The following is a 15,541-nucleotide window of genomic DNA, read 5'->3' as shown; positions in this document are numbered from 1 at the left end:
CTGGACCAGGTAGGAGCTCGAGCCGAACGCGAGCGTTCGATGTTGTCGCTGACGCCCGTTGGCGCTGTGCCGAAGCCCTGAAGAGTGGTGGAGGCACGCCACATCCGCGTTGTCGCTGTTGTTGACCCGAAAGTGTGCACAGCATATGGTTTTCTGGTGCATGGCACATGCCTACAATGGCGTCGCGCCAACTCTCCTCTAGCACACGTCACCCTGTCCACGTGTTGAACGTTCCTCTGTTCCACGCTCGTGACACGTGTGGGTTGTTTCTTCTTGGATCAGCTATAGTGCGCGCTTCTTCATCCTCTGCCACCTTGACCTGTGCTCGTGACAGTAGCGCAACCTTCAGGGCCACGCAGCGTTGATATGACGATGACGACCTAAAGGCAGTGAGTGGCACGCCCTCGAAAGGATTGGCCTGGCGTCGGGGCGGACTAGATGTATACGAATTTAGAAGTATGTACATGTGGTAACTATGGGGATAACTGATATTCTAGCTGACATTAAGAGAAAAAATGGAGCTGGGCAGGCCGTGTAATGCGTAGGGTAGATAACCGATGGACCACTAGAGTTACAGAATGGGTGCCAAGAGAAGGCAAGCGCAGTCGAGGACGGCAGGAAACTAGGTGGGGTGATCAAGTTTGGAAATTTGCAGGTAGAAATTGGAATCAGCGCAAGACAGGGGTAACTGGAGATTGCATGCAGAGGCCTTCGACCTGCAGTGGACATAAAAATAGGCTGATGATGATGACATATGCTAAATGAGTGGAAGGCACGTAGAACCGCCTTTCGCCGTTGAAAAATCTGGGTTTTAGCCGCCGACCCGGAACCTGCGGGAGTGCGGCGCGACTTCTCGATGGAATTAAAGTGAGTCTGGCGGTTGCCGGCCGTGCTCGAGTTAGCCTACTGTCGTTTCTGCATTTCTTTTTAAACCTCTCGCCCATAACTCCGATATTGTAAGTTCTTATTTGTTTATAATAATATTCGCAAGGGGAAAAATTATCATTCGCCGATGTATGCCAATCTGACAGCTGATACATCAATACAGCGAGGCTGGATGACGATCGAGTTTCCATGACAGCTTCGCTGTAGCAGAAAACGCTTGTAAAACTTGCCGCTTCTTGTTCAGTTCCCCTGCAGTGGGTAAGAGTCGTTGTTTCTATAAACATTAAACAAAAAGAAAGAAAAGGTAACACCAATACTGCCGGGTCGAGTCCTTTGAGGAAAGGGCAACGCCGTCGTCGTGTGGAGCGCGCGCGCGACCGCCTCGGCCTCCGATTGCGCAGGGCGAAAACGGGAGAGGCGCGAGAGACCGCAGCCGCGCCGCCGCGATGAGCACGTTGCGGACGGACCTGAGCCCACCACGACGACGAGCGCTGTTGTTGTGCGAGCCAGTGCCATCAGCAGCAGCGCGCACTGCTGGTCCGCGGTCGGTGGGCTACCGTTGTCGGCGCCCGTCCAACTCGGCCCGCGCAGCCGACGCCGCCGGGGCCCACGCCTGGGGGCCATGCGGCGCCAGGACAGCGGGACGCTCTGCCTGTCCACGCTGGCCGACGGGGTCGCCGAGGGCGTCCGGGACATCGTCGCGTCCACTGGTCGCCTGATTCTTGGTGCGACCCCCCGAGGCCCGTTTCTATATAGCCCGCTGTCGCCGTCGAGACAAATATTCTCGAGAGACCCGAATACGCCGTAGGGACGTGATCGCTTTTCAAAGTCAGTTGCTGTTACCGACTGCCATGTTACAACGATCGTGAAAAATTCGTTGTTTGTTTGTTTAAATGCCGCGGCTAGGTGCTGAAAGCATCACCCCCATGTGCACGGGCGAAGTATATGCTGTCTCCTCATATGGTAAAAACCGCTTTTCTTTTTTGGTCAAAACGCACGTATACTATATATAGTTGATGTGACATCTTTGGTTGGTTGCCACGTTGATGCTGTATCCTGAATTTTCCGACTCATTTCGCGGTATTCGAAGCTCACTTCGCAGTTGCACTTCGTCGTCTGTGACTACACCACACATGTAGATGGAGTTATAGTGTCAATTTTCTGGAAGTGTGTCGGCAATGAATCCGACTAAAAACAACTTTCACATGCATGCACAGTTCTGTATGCATCTGTCTTTGTATCCGCGTGAATAATTCACGTAATCGTTTCGGAGTCATAATTGAAAAGGATTGAAGGAAATATGCGATATAATGTACAAGCTATGGGGTCTCGGGAGGATATATGGTGAGGTGACGAGACATGGCGAGCTTAGCGACCGCGGGATTCGGCGCTGTCCTTGTCTTCAAACAGTTGGCGACCGATGCCTGTGCGGGAGTCGCCAATTTCGACGTTCTTCACCTTGCTCTCGCGTCATTTGAACAAGCGGTTCTTCCTGGACTTTGCGATCTTGCCACGATTTCTCTGTGCGACGTGCTTACGTGGTTTCTCTACGGCAGCTGCACTGTTAATTCACTGCTTCGCCCTTTCCAGTTGCGTATGCAAACTGCCTGCCGTGCCGCCCTGTTGAACCCTGGCTGTAGCGATTGAATGCCTGAGTCGAGGATCGGTGCGAGGCGTATTGATTACCGTGGCCCGTCGCGGCGATTGAAAGAACGAAGATAAACGCGGACTTTCTTGCCAAATTCGCTGTATGGCTAGGGACAGCTGTAAGGGGCACCATATTGCCTGCCGCCTTTAATAAAAAAGGCCTTGTGAAAGTGCGCCAGAAGTAGTACACCCTATCAGGTTCTCGTGGTTAAAGACTCGCTTTCGGCAAACTGCGCATTTCATATATTGCTTAGTAGACGGATCCAAAAAATGTCCTACTCAAGGTCTAACCATTTTATTCTTAGAGGAAAGGTAGCTTCACTGCATTGCCCCATAATCTACCCATAACAGCACTGTCTGGTTGGGTTAATTAATTATGGCTAATTTCAAGTGGCGACAAAAAAAAATTTTTTTCCGACGATTCGCTACCAACTCGGTTCCTTCTTCAGGGGGAGTGTGAAGACGGGAACTTAGTAGGAACGATATGGCGGCTGATCGCGCCGCCCTAATCTCATTTGGCCCGTTCCGGCTCGTAAACGCCACCAAAGCCGACGCCCCTTCGTTACGCAAAAGCAACACCGCAAGATTACTAAGCTACACAGCAGTCCTGCGTGGGAATTGGGTGTTGTACGTGCTGGACGCGGTTTATCCTAGACTCGCAGCGGTAAACAGGCGCGCAGGCCCAGAGCAGGAGCTGGACGGCCACTCTCGTTGCGTCTGGGCGCGGTTGGTAACAGCTGTTTGCCGTTTGCTGAGCCTGCTGCTGGATTCGACGTCATGCGGCGCCGCAAGGGTTGGCGCGTGCACCGTCCCGCCGGCGTCTGCGGGGAGGAAGAGGAGGGGGGGGGGGGGGGAAGAAAAAAAAATGCGGTGCGCTACGCGGAAGCGTTCCGTCTTCCCACCATGAACTACTGTAAGGCGCCGCCGCGGTGTACAACAGCGATGCCAGCTGGCGAGCGGTGAACTTTGATGGGCCTGCGACGAAACGCCGCCCTGGCAACGCCGACGGCAGAGCCCCTACGCCTTCCTCCTCTCCCTTTTCTCGTTCCCCAACCGTCCTCTCCCTACTACCCCTTCTTTCTTAACCCCTTCCCTCCCTCCCGTTGTTCTCCTGTCGGGCCGTCGTCTGGTTGGCGCGCTTTAAAATTAGGCGCCGCTCTGTAATCAGCCTCCGCATCTCGGCCTTTTCCTCACGATGTCGCAGTTCCGTTGAGGCGCGCTGCTTGCTTGTCAGAAACAACCGCAGAGAATGGCCGCTAAAGTCGACCGTTTTCGCCCGCAAAGCGTAATTAGGAGCGTGTTTAAGCTGTCGCTAATGGTTTGCCGAGGGCGTGTCCTAGTGACGCTTAATTAAGGTGGTAATCTGGGCTAGCGTTGGTTGGTGAGGATGAAAGCACGCAAGGGCGCGCACAGTGTTCAGTAAATACACAAGCTGTGTTCGAGTGGCGATGCTTATGCTCTTTGAAAGGAGAGAGCAAAGAATGAGCACGTGCTCACTCGTAGAAACGCGGGTGAAAATGTTCTACTGGTCTGACTGTCCAAGTCTCAAAATCATAACCAGTTGAGGTCAGAAATTACCAACAACAAAAAAATGGGCTTTGCGGGATAGGAACTTGAATATAAGCCATCGAAATTCCGCATTACGAAACAAGTTTCACAGTAAACCATTCCAACTGGTCTGCTATTTTCATCCGGAAAATAATCACAAAATTTAAACTAATAATTGAAGAAATATGTTCCACCTACATTCTGGCATATTGAAAGACTAATCTCTTAATACAAGTGTTAAAGAATGCTAATATAACGTGTTTCATAATGGCAAGTGTTCAAAGTAACTCTAGTTGCACGGTCATCTGCACATTCCTTCAGAATGCATGTCCTGTCAAGTATACTACTGGTTTCCGATGTGCGTACATTGTTAAAACAAATTTTCATTGATAAGACCAGAATGATAGCTGAGTTACAGAACTTGACTGGTACTGACTGGTACCATTGGTGGATTGTTGTCAAAGGGGCCTGCTACTGCAGATCAGTGAGCATAAGAGGAAGCGTTATCTAGGTGCTCCAAAGGGCATCAGCATTAATTGAAACACGAACGAAAAATAATTGTGCAGAACGCATGATATGCATAATTACATGTAAATGCAACCTGTAATTGCTCTCTAGCCAGTTTCAAAGCATGGAGTAGTCCCAGATGTATGTTTTGGAGTCCGAATCAAGCCACTGTTGCAAATGCAGGTGAACCTGCAAGAGGAACAATGCATCAGAGTAGTTTTGGAATTGCTTCATGTTTGGATTTATGCTGATAGTATGTGGAACAGAGCAGTAGTTTATCTTGGTATCCACTGCACTGAATTTAATTAGGATAGTTGCACTTCAAAGTAAAAGTTTAAATTTACTGACGGTTGCAAGCAGATCCTTTATTCAGGCCATCAAATTTTATTATACAAAATAATTACTGAAATTTTGGAAATTTCTGGAAAAAAAGTGAAGCATTATGTTTACAACTCATAACTCAGGAATAATAAGCATCGCAATTCTGTTAACTGCAGCAATTTGTACCGTATGGTCCACTGTTAACAGGAAGCAGGCAGTTAGTACTCGGTCACCAATAACTGCTGAGATATGGCATCATGGCCTATTGACAAATTTGTTAACATGTATATGTATGTCAGATTGATTATATCAGCAACTTATTTCTGATAAAGGAAATGAAATGTTCTATTTATATTGGCTTTATTGTTTGACCTAAAAGCTGTTCTTAAATGTGCCACTAATTTATGGGTTTACAGATTTGTGATAACCACTTCTGGTGCAGTCACAAAGCTGCCAGGCATACTGGTGTAGTGCAGGAAAAAGACAAACTTTGTGCTTCAATTCTTATTCTTTCGTTTTTAATTGACCAAGTTTCAACAATGTCTCCAATAGAAATTTAAAAAAATCGGATTGACTGGCATATAACATCAGTTTTGTCTGGTTTGAACGTCCTAATTGGTGGTCACAAAAATGCGACCCACGAATTACTTAGAAAGGAGATCCAGACATTAAAGTTTGCTTGTAAGAACTAATGCTTGTAAGAACTAAGAACAAATTTCTTTAATGTTTTTTCATATTGCCATCTTGTTCAGTTTTCACTGTTGCTGAGTTCACGCCATGGTCTATTTTGGGTCACAATGTAGAGGGGCATCAACAACATGTTGTAGAGTTATGTTCAACCTGCTAATAAGCACAGGCTGTCTCGTTCTCACTGGGACGTGTGCCATGATGTCTTGCTTACAGTGGCTGTCGGCTACTATAAAGGAACTTCCTTGTGGTGTTTTTGCAGGCGAGCAGCAGCAGCAGCAAGGGGCCGTGGTGACTGGTGCCAGTGCAAAAGGGGGCAATGCCACGTATGGCCGGCTCGTGACACAGGACCTGCTGGCAGCCATGGCCACGGACCCACAGCACTTGCCCTTCAAGTTCAGGGACCCCAGCCAGGCACCCTTGCGGAAGCTGAGCGTCGACCTCATCAAAACTTACAAGCACATCAACGAGGTGGGTTCCCCAGCCTTTTGGTCTCCTTTGACCATTCTTTTTAGGGGTGTGTCAATACTTGAAACTTTCAAATAACAAATCGAATAATGTCTTATTTGATTCAGTCTTCGAAGAAAACTGTCATTATTTGTAAATATGAATATTTTTCACATAGTTCTAGAATATTTCGAAACATCAACTGTGCGCAATCAGGCATAAAATTAGATTAGTATTGCGGAAATGGTGCCACGCTAAACGCAAAGAAATAGCGGGGTCAGACTGCGCATGCTCAGAACGCTATTTCAGTTTTGTGTGTAGCGTGCGCCCGCTATTTTTCTAATGTAGCGGAGACGCTAAACGCTTTAAGTTTTTAGCGTTGCAAATATGGCGGCACCCTCGGCCCTTTGGCTTGACCATGCAGGCTCATTTCAAGGCTTGGCGTGGATCCACACTGCTAGTTTGGTTGTCTAGCTGCTCAGTTTGCTGCTTTGACTACTCACAGCTAGATGGCACGGCGAAGTTTTGCGCTTAGCGGCGCATCGTTTTCTTATGCTATAATAAAACTCTATCAAACAGCGTTCCACAAAGATTTAGCGTGCGTAACATGCTAACGCTAACGCAAACATTTTCCACAATATTAAAACTCTCTGTTATTCTAAATGTATGATAAATTTCATCCCCACAGGCATAGATAGGCATAAAATGGGACAACTTGCATAGTGGAGCAAGCTGTGTCACTCAGGAAGCCAAACTTAAGCTGTCTGGCACTATAGTAGTGATCTGGACATTAGTAATCTGTACGTTTTAGTAGTGTAAACTTTAGCAGTCTGGTGCTTCTACTGTAGCACTCTGGTGCATCTGGCACTGTTCGAATCGGTCTCAAAATTAGTCTTTGCACACCCCCAATTTTTGTTTCCACCTGGAATGATTGAAGATCACAGATAATGTTGGGGCACAGTTGTCATACAAAATGCTCTAGTCTAGACGTTTTGATTTTCACTTTTCTTACCATTTGTGTCCAGTTTGTGTCATAAACACAGGTAGCTGTGTTGCATGTTTGTTGTTGTGGCACACCGTGCATCAAATGCATGGTCGTAAAAAATGGAGTACACCTGACAGTGCATTTCCAATTGCTCTCTAAGCTGCAGCATGCACATTTTTGCTTAATGTAGGCACCGTGATAACTTACTTTTTAAAATGCATTGTGTATGATTTCTGCGCATTCTGCATGCTGTTCATTGTAGTGTATATCCCGCAGCTTCGGAGATCAAAACCACCTTGTACAACGACTTATAGCATACTGTTAGTTTCTGTGTCCACTCATTATGAGTGATTGCAGTATGCGTCTTGCTGAAGGAAGGGACATAATAATGTTCCTTGTGTTTTATACCTTCAGAACATTTTGTACTAGTAGGAATAACGGAAGGTTAACTTTTTTTTTTTTTTTACCAACTCCTCTTATTGTAGCAATAAAAAAGCAGTATAAGCCTACATGCAAGAAAAAGCCCACCTGACAGAAGGACATTTGTTGCTAGCTTGTTGCAACTAGCTGAGGCTCAAGTCTTGCGAGTGTGTTGTGTAATCTAGCCATGCAGCAGCAAAGAGCACTCTCTCTCTCTCATTTAAAGTGAGAGTGGCTATTTCATACTTCATGCAGAACTGGCCATCTTTCTGGAGACTGTCAAGTTTGCCTCCTCTTCTAAAGCATTCTTCTTTGGTTTTTTGTTCTTGTATGAACACAGGTCTACTATGCCAAGAAGAAGCGGCGTGCGCAGCAAACCCAGGGAGATGACCAGAGCCACAAGAAAGAGCGCAAGCTGTATAATGAGGGCTTCGATGATGATAACCATGACTACATCATCCGCAATGGGGAGCGATTCTTGGACCGCTACGAGATCGATTCCCTCATTGGCAAGGGCTCCTTTGGTCAGGCGAGTACCCAGCTACACCTATGGCATTTTTTTTTTCTGTCCTTAAGCTTTGCAATGAAGCATATACAGTGAACATTGTGGATGCTAGCGTGTGATATTCATGCTGAAAGTCGACTGGTTTAAGTGGTATGTAATTGAACAACACTCTCAAAAGAAAGCACACATAATGAGGGCAGGATTTTAAATTGATAAAATACGTACAGTCGTGCATAAAGCAGTGCACTAATACACTGCAAACGAGACCCACATGTTAACATTCATCTTTGTGATCATGCGTGCATATCAGCAGTTTTTTTGGTGTTGTAGTGCTCACGCAATACCTTCTTTCTTTAAATACAAAAGGCTTTCAGATTTATTTTGTGCACCGATTTTTTTTGCCTTTACTTTTGTCTGCTTGAAAATAGGAGCGCAAAAGTGTGGACGTTTTTGTGGAAGAATTGAGCGTCCACTAGCTTTGGCTACTCGCTCAAGTCTTTTTGTGTAAAGCTCTGTAAAAATCTGGTATTAATAAATCAGCCAAATCAATGTAGTTACTTCTGGCTCGACCCTTTCATTTATCTAGTGAATCATAGAATATGATCATATATTTAGCCAAGTGGCATAAGTTGGCCCATGGCAAGGCTGACAGCATTTTAGATTTGACAGAATTTTTGATTGCATCCCTAAGAAACTTAGGAACACTTTTTGGCAGATAGATACTTGAAGTTACTGTTTTTATTTTATCTAAGTTTGGCTGAAATGCCATAATGTGCATATATATGCCATCCAAGCACTGCCTTTATATATATATTTTATGTCGAACATACATAAAGCTGGCATGCGAAATTGTATCAGCAAGAACACAATGCATGGGGTGCCAAAGTTTGAAAGGTTTGGTGGAAAGGGCTGCTGTCTCTAGCTTAAGTGCATTCCTTGATCCTGTGTCAAAACACTGTTTGAGATAATGATCACTTTACAGGTGGTGAAGGCGTATGACCGAGAGGAGCAGTGTTTTGTGGCCATCAAAATCATCAAGAACAAGAAGCCGTTCCTAAACCAAGCTCAAATAGAGGTGAAACTGTTAGAGATGATGAATAACCATGAGAGCAATGGCACCTGCTGTCATCTGGGCAAGGACAAAATAGGTGGGTGCCTTTCTTGCACGTTGGTTTTTGTCTTGTAGTAGTACTTGTAATGAAACCAAGCCATGTTGGTACCTTAGTACCGACTCTGTGGATATGTCAGACAACTCAAGTAATCAGCTGTCTTTATTTATTTTTATTTATTTATTTATTTATTTTTTTGTAGAAAATGCATACGTAGTGCAAAAGTCCGTTGTAAGTGGAAAGTATAGTTTCTTCAGTCTGGTTAGAGGAGATTGCCCATAACCTATGTGAGTGCCCAAGGTACTTCCACATATTTCATGCTCAACATTCATTCCATTGGCCATTTACTCCCGAGTTATACAATTTTGCTTTGCTCTTATGCAGTTGAAATATTTGTGCTGTTAGGTCTATGTTCTGGCTTATTGCAACTTTCAGTAAAAAGATAATTCTGTATATGTCAGTTATGACAGGCAAAGATATCCTCATGTGGCCAGCCTGTCTCAGGCACCTTAGACCTGTTCGTCCAACTTGTATCCCACAGTGTGTTTCCATCTGTTGGCCCCCATCTGGAATGTCGATTCTCGTGTGTTTAGAAAGCGTTCAGGACACCCCTTTGGTTTACTGTTTGCACAGAGCAAACTCAATAAGCTTATAGAAAGCTGTGTCATTATGATGTGTGTTGAGCCTTGGGTTTCAGTGCAAAAGAGAATGCTGCCTTCCAAACTTTTTGTTCATTTGAAGAAGAATCCTTGAAAGGGGAGCACATTTAGCTGCATTACTTGAGCATGTGAGAGTGCTTGCATACAATTGAACATAACCGTGCCACATGTGTTGTTTGAGATCTTAAATGTATGTGTATATTTTTTTTTCACCCCACCCCCCGCCCTTCTACTTGCCTGCCCTTTGGTGCCTGGTTGTGGTTCGGAATCACAGTGAAGTTAAAGGGACACTTCATGTGGCGCAACCATCTCTGCCTGGTGTTTGAGCTGCTCTCGTACAACCTGTACGACCTCCTGCGCAACACTAATTTCAGCGGTGTGTCACTGAACTTGACCCGCAAGTTCGCCCAGCAAATGTGCACGGCACTGGTGTTTTTGTCCAGTCCGGACCTGAGCATCATCCACTGTGACCTCAAGCCCGAGAACATTCTGTTGTGCAACCCAAAACGGAGTGCCATCAAAATAGTGGACTTTGGCAGCTCGTGCCAGCTTGGGCAGCGCATCTACCAGTACATCCAGAGTCGGTTCTACCGGTCACCCGAGGTCCTCCTTGGCATACCGTACGACATGGCTATCGACATGTGGAGTCTAGGCTGCATCCTGGTAGAAATGCACACGGGCGAGCCACTCTTCAGTGGGGCCAACGAGGTCAGTTTTCTTGGGACCTCTCACCCTTGTTAGCGCTGTTTTTCATCTTGTCTTCGCAACTCTGCACATAGATTGCGAAATGCTTGTGTACAGTCAGTTGTTTACAGATTTGTGCACTCTTAGTGAAAACACCTTGCAAAATGTTTTTTTGACACCCTTGTTGGTATGACGACATAATAAGGTGAACAGTGCAAGAACTGAACAAAAGATTAGGGCAGTGCCCGTGTCGTCTGTTCCCCTTATTTGCTGTCCAATGTTTGCATTGTTTGCCATATGTTGGCATTTCATCTTCTGATGGGAAATTTTGACTTTTATGATGCCTAATGTGGTTGGTTATCGATTATTGAAATAACACTCTGGTGGAGTACAAATTTCTGCTGGAATACAAATGCTGGAATACAGTCTGCTGGAACAGTCAAATTTGGGCTGCTATGAGTACTCAAATACTGATGGGGTGTCCCCACTAAAAGATGGCGACTCTGTACACTACTTATCTGAAATTAAACCCTTGTAATGATAATTTTATCGTCAAGTCATAGGGATTGGCTATGTTGTAAACCATTAGCACTTAAAGCTGGCATCTTGTAACTATTGCGGGCGGTGGTGCTACATCAACTCAACTTTTCAGTGCCGCAAGCCTGTAAACCATTGACTACTAGCTGGCAGATTAGAAACTGTGCATTCTAATGTGCAGTTAAAAAAACAAATTGTGTGATGTAGCAGTCAAGGGTAGGTCAAACACACTGATGTGTATGTTTAGGAGTGCTGCCAGCTTGTACTAAAACAAGGACACTGCAAGGTGAGGCAAAGAAAAAAAAAAAGCACCCCTGTAAAGAATGAAGGTGAGGGCCTTTACCATCCATGGAAAGATTTGCGAATTTCTTGGTGGGACATCTTATCATGATCAGCTTCTTTTTATGACATTCAGTTTTAGAACTGGGGAACATTAAGAGTTTACGTCTTGCACAGGTGGCACACCTGGCAGTGGTTGTGAAATGGCAGTGCTATGTGAAAATATTTAGTTTTTGGAACACGGCGCATGTAACAATTTCAGAGATGTATTGTACCTCTTATTGCTATATAGAGGATTTTTTATGGTGAAGAAATGAGAAATGCTGTAATATTTTTTGTTAGTTCTTCGTTAAAAAACTAAATTTGCATGAATGTACTGTTGCCATTCTGTTGGTAGTGTCAACAGTCCTTGATACTCCATTAGCATTGGCAGCAATGTGGGCTATGAGAGAGACCATTCTCTCTATATTTGCCTTGCAATATTTTGGATGATTTATTTTGTGTCATTTGTGAGGGTGCAGGGTAAGTATAACGCAAAGCTATTCAGATCTGTTTTATTCCAAATCACCCAATAACCCTCTGTGTTAAAGGAAACACATAAGTGTAGAACACATGAAAATTTGTTTCCCCCTGCAAGTGTACAGTTGGCTTGGCTTTGCAGCCAGTGACAACTTGTGGTTGGTAGCGCTAGCACCTTTCTGCATACCTGTGCAGTGCATTGACATAACTTCAGCCAGCACTTGCAGCTGGAGTGCCAGTAATGTGATAACTGCCCATTAGAGTGTTCCCTTTAACCGCAGACAGCACTGTATTTCTGCCCACTTCGGTTGTGTGCACGCACACTTGCATCAATTCATGTCTCTGTGGTGGCAGTGGTGTCGCCTGATAGCCTTCCGGTGCTTCTGCTACTGTTTGCAGACAGCATAAGTAATGACACAAGCAGAATAAATAAATAGCATGTCTGCCGGCTGGCCTGCAAGATTTGTGAATAGTTTATTTGGGAAGAAACTGTTAAGCTTCTTCTACCGTCTAATGTCGCTCAACTGTATTCCGCTGCATTTCTGAAGCAAGTATGCCTGTTCCATAGATGGGTTTTAATGCCTGGCTTTGTTTTGGTTAATACTTACAACTTAGTGCACCCCTTGATGTTGCCATTTGTGCAGGTGGACCAGATGAACAAAATAGTGGAGGTGCTTGGGCTTCCCCCTAAGTCGCTGTTGGACAAGGCCCACAAGGCACGCAAGTACTTTGAGAAGCTTCCCGACGGCAGCTTTGTGCTCAAGAAGACCAAGGATGGCAAGAAGGTGCGCTCTTGGTCCCACTTTTACATTTAGCTCCTACATTTGTCTTTTTAGGAACATTCAACTGCTGGCTAAGTGTGTAAGGGAAGAGTCCTTAATTTCATTAAAAAGGACACTAAATCAGTTTAGACTGATCAAAGTATTCTTTCAATCTCTATGTTTGTAAATTTTATGGTAAAATGTTTTTTACTAAATGAATAAGTGAAGAGTAGAACTTCCTTTTTTGACTTTCACGTCCAAGATCCAATGCTGGAACGTTGGTGTGACATCATACATTTAAATGTTTAGTGTCCATTTAAGGTGAATTGCACTATTTCTTCTAACATCTTAATGACTACCACCATCTTCACTCCATTACCTGATTGACCATCGCAAGCACACAAGGTTCTTGCGAAAGGGTTAATTTCACATAAGCTTTATTTGTACCATTCTCACACGTTCAGCTGAGCCAAGTGAAGCTAAGCTTCATGTTTAATTATGAGGAATTCTGTACGGTCACTTTGGATTGTGCGAAGTCCGCTCCTGCTCTGTTATGAAACTACTTTTTTTCCCTCCCAAATAGTACCGTGCCCCTGGTACGCGGCGACTGCATGAGGTGCTTGGCGTGGAGACGGGAGGTCCTGGTGGCCGGCGGTTGGCTGAGCCAGGTCACTCTGTTGCCGACTACCTCAAGTTCCGCGACCTGGTGCTTCGCATGCTCGACTATGACCCTAAAGTAAGCTAATGCTAAAGACTAAAGTCCCTAATGCTGCGCCGTATGCCTTTCTATCTGTGTCCCTTTCTTTTTTGTTTATTTATTTTTATTTTTGTGTGTGGTGTGTCCCTGTATCAGATACCATTAGTTATGAACAAATGCAGAGGCGCCTCTCAAACCCTGGCCTGTGTGCTTTGGCTGCATATGATTTCTTGTGTGTGTGTGTGTGTGTGCGCGCGCGCGCGCGCGCGCACGCAGGGGGGGGGGGGCAGCTTCTTTATATCATAATATAGCAGCCAATGACATTTTTAAAACCATGGTGTCAGACCACTGCCGAGCAGGACTCTGTGAACAGCAATGTCACAAGACTCGTTGTGTGATGTTTTGTCTCCTTGTGCTTTAATGGTGTAGTGCAACATGGCCAGTCATTATTGTGGTAGCTAGTGGCTATAGCATTTTGCCACTGAGCAATGAGGTGGTGGCTTCAATTATTGGCCACTGCTGCCACATTCCGGTGGGTTCAGAATGCATCAACATTTGTGTACCTGGATTTAGATGAGCTTAAATGTCCCCTCACCAAGTCTGGCCATTTTGAGCTGACAAGCACAGTGCATACAATGCTTCGCTAATGATTGTGTCTGCTAAGCATTACATCCCTACGTGCCGCAGAAAGAGCTTAAATTTCAAACCAAATGCCGTTTGCCCTTCTCCTCGCGGGCGCCGTGCTCCCAGCCGGAGAGTCGACGCCTCTCGTGCAAATGCACCTACGTACATGGCAGTGCTGTGATGTCACTCATAATGACACGTGACTTTGAGAATTATGCAAGGCAACTTCAGTTATTTGTTTAATCTCTTGCATCAATAGACAGATTTAAAGTTTAGAGAAATAATAAGACATACAAACCGAATGTCTGTGTGTTTTTGTTTTACTTCGTACCGTAGCAAGAGAGATGTACTTCTGTTTCGTCTGCTTGTTCCCATGTCGTGCAGTTGCGCACGCAGAGAACAAAATTAATTTTCTACAGTGCTCCAGTGCCACGATCATGCTCTTTCATCATCTCACGCTTGCCTCAATGCTCGTGGTTGTGGCACTGACTTATACCGTTAATCAGGTGTTCTCAAGCAGAGCGTGCAAAATCGTCTGCTGCACGAAACGTGAAAAATGCAACAGCTCACGTGCAGGACCTTCACCGGAAGTGCACCACTCAGCAAAAACGCACGCACAAGAGAGAGAGAGAGAAAAAAAAAGGAAGGCGGGGCCCATGACGTATTCGTTACTCACACCTCTGGCTTCGGTATGGGAGAACGCGCTTGCGAAGGAATTGTGCTTGCGGAGGCTAGATGGGCCAAGTGCAGAGAGTGTCTATGTTGGCGGTGATGCTTGCCTCTTGAAATCATGGGTTTGCTGCACTTTAAATATTTTTATCTTTGCTATTAATGAACTATTTTGAAAAATTCTTGCAGTAGAACACCCCAGTCAAAAGGAAAAAAAAAACAATTGACTCCAATTGGCTTTTCCAATAGGAATCAACTGGGGCCAATAGGAACCAATTGGAAAGTCCTTATTTCCAACTGGTTACGATTGAGTCAGAGACTGGAGTTATTCTCAATAGCACCTGCTCGAAACTCCTTGCATGCCAGCCATGTAGGAATAGGTTTGGTGGAATTTATGGTAGCAGTAGTACATTGTAACCAGTGCTAAGCTGCCCACTTGCATTTTTTCAGGGGCGCATCACACCACATCATGCACTGCAGCACTCATTCTTTCGGCGCACTGCGGACGAAGGCACCAACACATCAACATCACCAGCCGCCCTCGAAGGGAGTGCGTCAACAGCTGCGTCGTGTCTCATGCTGATGGCACCTCCACAGGCGGCTCTCAACAATGGAACTTCCTCCACATCCTCCTCATCAGCATCCTCGGGCGCCAGCTCCTGTGAGTGTGATCAACTGTAGTGCATCTCCCTCCTACCTCCGTCTTCCGCGGCAGACATTATTGAGCAGATGAAAAGGCTTATATGTGCTTGGGGCCCCTGTTATAATCTCTTCTGAATCAAAAGCTGTGAAAAGACCTGGTGTTAAAAATCTATTGTGGGCTACAACTGCAGTTAAAATGGAGTGCAAGCAACTTTCGTTTTTCCATACTGCAAAAACTCGCTTTGACGAAGATAGGTCTTCGTATAAAAACGTTGGCCAGCCTTTCTGAGGCAGCTTATTCCTGTTTATAACCTTAATACTGCATTTGAACATGTACTGCGAGAAATCGATGCAGTCCTCTGTTAGACCTAAACAGGCTCTTGGTAATTATATTCAATTGAGAAGTTGC

At 45.4% G+C, this 15,541-nt stretch overlaps 1 protein-coding gene across 6 annotated transcripts in view; it reads left to right on the top strand.

Moving 5' to 3' along the window:
• Window positions 1–15,541, top strand: part of LOC119456213 (serine/threonine-protein kinase minibrain) — a 106,432-nt gene that overhangs the window by 84,138 nt on the left and 6,753 nt on the right. For 5 of the 6 annotated variants that reach the window (XM_037717852.2, XM_037717851.2, XM_037717850.2 and 2 more), the window contains 7 exons: window positions 5,858–6,066; window positions 7,788–7,976; window positions 8,935–9,100; window positions 9,995–10,428; window positions 12,384–12,524; window positions 13,084–13,236; window positions 14,941–15,151. In XM_037717852.2, the coding sequence (XP_037573780.1) occupies window positions 5,959–6,066; window positions 7,788–7,976; window positions 8,935–9,100; window positions 9,995–10,428; window positions 12,384–12,524; window positions 13,084–13,236; window positions 14,941–15,151 (1,402 nt within the window). In that variant the 5' untranslated portion in view covers window positions 5,858–5,958. Of the gene's footprint in view, window positions 1–1,228; window positions 1,611–5,857; window positions 6,067–7,787; window positions 7,977–8,934; window positions 9,101–9,994; window positions 10,429–12,383; window positions 12,525–13,083; window positions 13,237–14,940; window positions 15,152–15,541 lie in introns of those variants that run through there. The other variant, XM_049669600.1, reaches the window with a different exon arrangement.

This window comes from Dermacentor silvarum, chromosome 6 (genome assembly GCF_013339745.2).
Source record: "Dermacentor silvarum isolate Dsil-2018 chromosome 6, BIME_Dsil_1.4, whole genome shotgun sequence".
Classification (NCBI taxonomy): Eukaryota; Metazoa; Arthropoda; class Arachnida; order Ixodida; family Ixodidae; genus Dermacentor; species Dermacentor silvarum.
This window is presented reverse-complemented; position numbering and strand designations above follow the sequence as displayed.